The 7,989-nt window shown below is 37.1% G+C and overlaps 2 protein-coding genes across 2 annotated transcripts; one reads left to right on the top strand and one right to left on the bottom strand.

Moving 5' to 3' along the window:
- Window positions 1–221: 221 nt before the first annotated feature.
- On the bottom strand, window positions 222–2,195 carry LOC115231650. The gene is made up of 3 exons (XM_029801624.1): window positions 2,145–2,195; window positions 647–757; window positions 222–371 (listed from the first exon to the last, which is right to left on the bottom strand). Exons 1-3 carry the CDS (start codon window positions 2,193–2,195, stop codon window positions 222–224), a joined length of 312 nt encoding a protein of 103 aa, XP_029657484.1.
- Window positions 2,196–5,531: 3,336 nt separating this feature from the next.
- On the top strand, window positions 5,532–5,921 carry LOC115231649 (dnaJ homolog subfamily A member 4-like). The gene has a single exon (XM_029801623.1). It carries the CDS (start codon window positions 5,532–5,534, stop codon window positions 5,919–5,921), a length of 390 nt encoding a protein of 129 aa, XP_029657483.1.
- The last annotated feature ends 2,068 nt before the right edge of the window (window positions 5,922–7,989 follow it).

Genomic DNA, 7,989 nt, shown 5'->3' with positions numbered 1-7,989 from the left:
GCACGTTTGTCTAACATATAACAATCATAAAATCTTTCATTTTACTCGTCGACTTGCAGGAATAATCTAATTTTAATATTCATAAACACCAAACAAAAGTTTTCAGATTTGAAGAATAATTTTATTTTAGTAACAATTTATAAAAATAAGTGATAAAACATGTCTTGCCAATCGGAATCTCTTTTAGTATAAGATTGAGGTTGTCCAACAAGAGACATCACCTAAATAAACAAACTCTTAAACACCTTTGGAATAGCTTTTTCAATGTTGTCCCCTCTCGTAATGGAAGACGGGTGGGAAGAGAGATATTCAGGAATGGGATCCTCCATCGAATCAAACAGCCCTCTTACATCACGTACATCATGTCCTGCCTAGGAATAATCAACTCATCCAATCTACCCCAACTAAAAGAAGCAATGCCACAAAATCCGCCTCTTTCTCCAGTTTTCGTGAATATGGAAGATTCAGAATAATCTAAAACAATCAAACCAACCAGACATTGTGCAATTTACTGTAAAACAGAGAAGAAACAAAGGCAATTCCGTCATGAGGGACGACAAACCAAATCACAGCCAACCCCAAAATGAGAATAACGTCAAACAACTGGGCAGAGTTGAGTTTCTCCATCTGAGGGTCAGCCACTGACAACAACCGGATGAGAGAGTACAATATGTGCCAATTCGTGGGCTAAAATGAAGGCGATTTGCTTCGAATTATAAACTGACAGAGTTCCGCTGTGGATGAATATTCGATCGGACTAGAATTAGGTACAAGGACCTGCTACAGAGATCACAAATGAGTTTATCGAGGAGTCCTCGACTACAGTCACTCGGGGGACCTCACAGGATATTAGTGAACTGTTCTTTGTGACTATATTTTGCAATATTTGTTGGATTTGGTTTATTTTTCTACCCTTTTCTGTGATTCTGTCTTTGTATTTGTCCAAAAACTGTGTATATGGAGTAAAATAGTACAATTTGAGTGACATGTTGGGAAATAGCATTACTTTGCTGTCGAGTGACCCCCATAAAACGGATTCTTTGAGTTATTGGAGTGCTTTCCACGTGGAAGTAGCAGTATGTCCCTGAGAATTGGGTTTGTAACGACAAAACCCAGTAGAGTACATGTGGAACATAAAATAGGCAGTTTATGCCGACGAATTAAAGGGAAAATCACGTTTCGTTTAGAAAGAACCTTCCTCCTGCCTATTCTTGAGGAAAAGTGGATCGTAATAATTACCTCCCGAGGTAAACAGCTCCAAGTTTTAGTATTCGACTTACGACGGGCCATAAAAAGGGGTTGAAGTTAAGAGGTCGTGTTGTGTGTATATTCCGACTAGTTTTATAGCACATTGTAACTAACAAATCTTATTTATGACTATTTAATTAAATTTAAATAAATTGGAATCAAATTTGATAGATACTTGTAGATTAATTAGTTGATGTCCCCTTCTTTTTGCTAGTCTTTGACTCTCTCAAACATGATCTTTGTAAAACCTCGAACTGCTCAAACTGTGGCTCACTTAAACAAGACGTCCACCACCATCATTTTTTGATATCAACGACCTATAATAGCCACACGTTTCGTAATAGCAGTTGGCTTTTACATGATAGTGAAATCGGAATTTAATAACTCAAAGGTTTTTAAAAATTGGAAGTTTCATTTAAGAATTTGACATAAACATGGAACGATCACATTCATTTTGCCTGGAATTGGCTTTTTATAAAATTTCAAATCTAAAACTTCGAATGCGCACAACTGACTGCGAATCGTTGTACTGTCAGTAAAAACTGGTTCGATTATTTTGGGGTTATAAGATATCTTTGTATTTTTAAATTCTTTTGCCTTTGACTTACTCTCAAAATTTGTTGTGTCAAACTCCAAAGTAATTAATCTCTATTAAAAAATTTTTATTCATCGAGGTCTCGAGGTCCGGATGATCAAGAAGCCTGAGAAGCCGACGAATCTAACTATTAGCTACAGTCCCAGAAGCTTAATCCCAACCATCTCAAGATTAATGGAAAAAGTCATGGCAAAACGCCTCGATTTCCTGGCTGAAGAGCAGAACGTACTGCTCACACAGTAGTAGGGTTTACGCTCGGGACGGTGCTGCAGTGGCTGTTTCCTTACAGTCAATCCTCAACCTTGATAGCAATGGAATTCAAAGAAATTTTATCTCTTCTATGCTTAGACATCTCGAATGAGCAGTTTCCTTTTGCCTCTGACTTCCGGAAAACTTTGCTCCTATATGCGAAAACGTCCTCGTCCTAGACACCTCAAAGGACGCAAAGACTTCAGAAAGAAGGCTTGCCAACTACATTGAGATGATAAAGGAGTGGTGCGCCAGTAAGCGGCTCTCGCTAGCAATGGACAAATCCGCTTACCTGCGAATCAACAAAAAAGTCACCAGATCAGAGTCCCGGGCCCCTAACTGAAATTGACTGCCCCAACTGCATACACACAATTGACGCTAACCCGGGTTACTGTCTTAATATCAAGAAAAAAAGAGCGAAAGCCATCCTACCCAGTTTGCTGTACAGGATGGAAGCGTATCTACTCGAGAGATTTCGAGTAAACAGGAAATGCGAAAAAATCCGGCTAGCTTACAGGCTTAACCCACAAGGTCCGGGCGGAGACCAGAGATACGACAGGTCATTGTGAAATCTATTCGGTCTTTCCGGAGACGATCTCAAGTGACCGATCTAATCGGGACCGGTAAACGCTTAGCTTGTCTTTAGACAGAAAATAGACGTTTCCTCAGAAGAGTTCGACTGCCTAGAGCAGCCGTCTTGTTGTATCGGACGTCAAAAATTTATGTCACTGTCTCTGTTTTTGCAATAAAATGGATTACTTATTATCGTTCAATTATGTGTTAGTAAATTGATCCAAAATCCCAATACATTTTTGAAATTCAGTTTCTGACCAGAATCTGAGGTTCCCTTCATAATAAGGACAATTAGCAGGGCATTTTGGTTCTTAAATATTACATATTTTATTACTTGTAACTCGAAATTGAGTATCAACCATCTAATACTTTTTGTTGACAGTGAATTTGTCAAATGTTATTGCCGAAAGAATTTTAAATCCCTCCACGTTTGAAATAAAAATATTTACATCATTAATTTGTTAAAGACTGTTCATCTCAAAATTCTCGATATTCGATTTGTATATAAATAACCCATTCCTTCAAAATAAATTACGTCCATTGATAATTTTGAGGTTCGAAAACCTTAAATTTATTTGCGGTTACTTGGTATACAAGTACTTAGTGTGTGACCTTCAAAGTAGACCTATCGATTAATAAACCTGCTGATTCCAGATTTTCATCTGATTTGATATCCCAAACATTTATTTCTCGCGGGCCATAAATCAATGTGCATCCCTCATACAAGTATTTGTAGTACTGCAGACGATCGTTGACAATTTTATCTATACCATTGTTCAGCGAATAGCATCCTTTGCATAAATATCAAATCAAAACACCTCTCGAACTAATCCGAAACAAGAGTACAAATAGGGCAATCATAACTGAACCCCGCACATTTTTGTTTCTATTTATACTAATCCGAATTATTAATTATATGTCCTTATTGTGATACCCTCCGCAATAGAAATTTGTGTAATCGAATCGTCAACAATAGACGATTAGCATTTGCCTTGTTATCACAAATGGAATAAGCTTCAATAAAATAGCGTGACTTCAGGAAATCTAACCACCCATTGGACGGTTTAAATTATCAAAGTCAATGGATTTTAAGTTGCTTTCGCCTGAATAATAAAGAGGTTTAATTTATATTGAAAAATACTGTAAATAATTGGTATTGGAGAAACTGTCGGTATAGGGAGAGATTCGGAATACTTAGACGCTGGTTTAGCCATGTTTCGTTGTAATAAATAATTATAGATGCCTAACATCTATTTAAGTAAAACTTCTTACACTTATTTCTCAATCAGTTGTAGTTTTCAGGAACATCTGGGCGTATTGGGGGGTTCAATATCAATAGTCCATCTTTTCATTTTAAAAATAAGGTTTCATATTTGTGAAAATGATACTTAAGAGCTGGAATTGTCACAAAAGAAATGTCGAGAATGGACGAAATAATGAGTTTTAATCAAAATTTCTTTGTTAATGTGAATTTTAAAGTAAACAAGAAAATGGTTATTGCCGGATAACCAGAAAAAAATATTCAACTAAATACCGGTATTCAGATGGGTCGCCGGTAACCCTCATCACAAATCAGCCGATTACGCACGTGACGTTATAGACTATACCATTTTCAAGTCAATTTTTCTATTATGAACTTCAAATTTACAATTTCCTCTATAGAAACTTTCCCCTTTAAAAGAAAAAATGGTTATCCCATCTGATCTTGTGCTGTTCTTAGCAAAGATCCCTGCATGTTCAATTAAAAGTAGAATTCAGCAGTTCGCAAGGAACAACAAATGAACTATTTTAGTTCATTATTTTGTGAGGAGATTTGTGCAATTCTGTCACGACATGCGAGGCAGTCAAACTTGTCAGTTAGTACAGCTGCATCGGTGTTTAACTGGACTTTAATAATTAAATCTTAATTATAATTTGATTAAAAACTATTTTTAATTACATCTTACCTAATTAAAATAATTCTCGCTTCTAGATCATTCCATAGTTTCGTGCTCGTCGTGTGCTTGCTGATGGTCAAAGAAACTAAATTCTACGATATCCTCGGCGTCCAACCAGGCTGTAGTGAATCAGAACTTAAGAAATCCTACCGAAAACTGGCTCTCAAATATCACCCGGACAAAAACCCAGAAGGTGGTGAAAAAGTATAAAACCATTATTTATCCACTCAAAATAGTTCAAAGAAATTTCCAACGCCTACGAAACGCTAATCAACCCCGAAAAACGTGAAATATACGACAAATACGGGGAAGAAGGAATTAAATCCGGAGGCGGAGGAGGCCACGGGTTTGCCAATCCTATGGATATTTTTAACTCGTTTTTTACCGGCCAGAAAACAGATCCCCGAACGTACTCAAACTATTATCTTACATTTCTAGAGAGCAGAACATTGTCCATATCCTCACGGTAACTCTGGAAGAACTTTACGCCGGAAAAACACGGAATTTACAGCTTCCACGGAAAGTTTTGTGTGAAGAATGCGGAGGTTAATATTTTTGAGTAAACTTTAAGGCTGTGGTGGGAAAAACGTAGAAACGTGTGGATATTGCAAGGGACATGGGGTGATGAATCAGACAGTGCAAATACAGCCGGGATTTTACCAGAAAATTCAACGTCGGTGCACGGAATGTGACGGAGAGGGCGAGTTTATAAGCAATCGGTGCAGGAAATGTAACGGAAAGAAGATTGTGGTGCTTAAGGAGTTGGTTCGAGTCAGAATTGAGCCGGGAATGAAGTCAAACAAGCGACTGGTGTTTTCTGGGAAAGGAAATCACGTGAATCGGGCTGTGGAGCCGGTGATTTGATAATTGAGTTGGAACTGAAAGAACACTCCACGTTTATAAGAAAAGACATGGATTTGATTATTAAAATGGAGATTACACTCGCTGAGAGTTTATGCGGGTTTAAGAGGATAATTCAGACTTTGGATCAGAGGAAGTTGTTAATAAGCAACCCTCCTGGAACTGTTATTGGTAATGAAACGTACCGTTCTGTGGCTAATGAGGGGATGCCAATGCGAGGATCGGATGGAAGGGTGAAGGGACAGCTCATTATTATATTTCTCGTCACTTTTCCTCAGAATGAGTATACTGGAGAGAATTTGAAAGTGATTGGGGACATTTTGCCTCCTCGGCCGGACTATGGTTACTGTGATGATGGGCAAGTTCTCAAGTCGGAGTTGTATGATCCCAAGTCGAGTAGTCGTAGAAGACGTCAGCAGGCTAGTCAGGGAGAAACTGTAGAGTGTGCTAGTCAATAGTTTGATAATTTTGGTTAATAATTTCATCTATCTTACTTTATTGGAGATTATTTGCTTGCTTTATTTATATGGCGAGATCAAATAGTTCGATGCGCTTGTGGAGCTTTTTGTTTTTTTAGCCCTTCGGGGTGGGTTAATAAAGTTTGGAGATTTAAAAGTGCATTTATATTTACAAATCCGATATAGGTGAAGTTAAGAAATGATGGAATTGTATGTCTGGATATATGCCTTCATTTTATTTGCCACTCCGAGCGCATCCAGGTGGTTTTTGAAGAATTTTGATACAATTCCGTCGCAGGGCATAACAATAGGAAAGATTTCACTTTTGGTCGGTGATTGCCTCCAGTTCTCTACCAGCAAATCGTATTTGTAGAACTTTTCGGTTTCGAGCTGCTTGAGACAATTTTTTGAAGTGATACCCACCTGGATAAGTGTAATTGTATTGTTCGATTTGTCGTGAACCAAAATGTTAGGTTTGCTATTCGGGATAGCATCCATCGGAAGGTTTGTGTCAACTTGGATTTTCACAAATTCGTTTGTAATAACATATTGGACTCAATGAGTTTTTAATTTTTTCTACTTTATATCCATATTAGTGACAGATGCAGATGCAAGCATTTGACCACTTCGTTATGGCGTCTGAGATAGATGACGTTAAGCATTGAGCCACACCTGGTGGCAAGGTGATTTTTGAATGAGTTATAGTGGCTGCATTTATTTTCTCCGTCATTGAAAAAAAGTTGCGGTTTTGTAGTAGGCACAAGCTTGCTTCAGTCGTCCAGGGGTAATTGTTTCCGTGGATTAGCATTAACATGAATGATTATTTTGTTGCAATGGCTTCTTACAAGGGTGTTGTTAAAGATTGCGTTGAATATCAAATTTTAAAAGATGCTTTACATGATAAATTTCCCGAAAATCTTCCAAGGCACCGAAAATAATGCATTGTCCACTTTATTTTCAGTGAATAAAATAATTTCAGGGAGAAGTTGATAAAATCTAAATATAAAAATAAAAGAAAGTCTCGAGTCTCGACGTTTTCCCAAAAAAACAGCGAATGAAATCAGAAAAGACCTAAATATTACGGAAACCGTCAGTGTCGAAACTGTACGAAGAATCTTACGCAAAAATGAACTTTTCGTAAGAATAGCAGCCAAAAAACCTAGACTTTCAACTAATAATATCAAGAAGAGAAAAATATTCTGCACTAGAAACATTTCATTCGATTGGAATAAGGTCATTTTTACTGACGAGTGCCGCATCGAATTAATTTCGAAAGCACGAGAATTCGTAAGGAGACCTCCTGGAAATAGATTCAATTCGAACTACACAACGAAAACTCAGAAATTCGCACCTTCAATCATGGTTTGGGGCGGTATCAGACACGATGGAAAAAGTGCCTTGATATTGTGCGAAGGAAATGTAGATTCCGTAGAATATCAACGAATCTTGGAACAAGGGCTTTCTGAGATATATGATGATAACTTTATTTTCCAACAAGATGGTGCATCATGTCATACTTCACGGTCTACAAAAATTATTTGCTTGAAAAAGGAGTGAATATTTTAAACAATTGGCCTGCACAATCGCCAGATCTTAACATAATAGAAAATTGCTGGCATTATTTAAAGAGCAAAATCAGAAATAGAAACCCTCAGAACGTTAAGCAACTATGGGAGATGGCAAAAGATGAATGGAACAAGATGGGAGATGATTATATTCAAAACTTGTATTTGTCGATCCCAAATAGAATACATGATGTAATATCGAAAAAAGGAGATGTAACTAAATACTAACTTGTGTTTTAATTAATAAAAACTCGTTTTAACTTTTAAAAATTCCAGATTATGGATGTGCATCGTAAATGTCTAAAACAGTGATTCTCAAGCTTTTTTGCTCAGGGGCCGCAAATTAAAAAAAAAAATTTACAGGGGCCGCAAATAATTTTTAAGAATTATTTATTAACCAAATAATCAAAATTAGGTTTAATTCTACTTGTTGAAGTACGTAACAAATCACTCAGATGAGTATCAGTCAATCTGCTGCGAAACTTTGTTTTAATTCGAACGAG

The sequence above is a fragment of the Octopus sinensis genome, unplaced genomic scaffold, assembly GCF_006345805.1.
Source record: "Octopus sinensis unplaced genomic scaffold, ASM634580v1 Contig18747, whole genome shotgun sequence".
NCBI lineage: Eukaryota > Metazoa > Mollusca > Cephalopoda > Octopoda > Octopodidae > Octopus > Octopus sinensis.
This window is presented reverse-complemented; position numbering and strand designations above follow the sequence as displayed.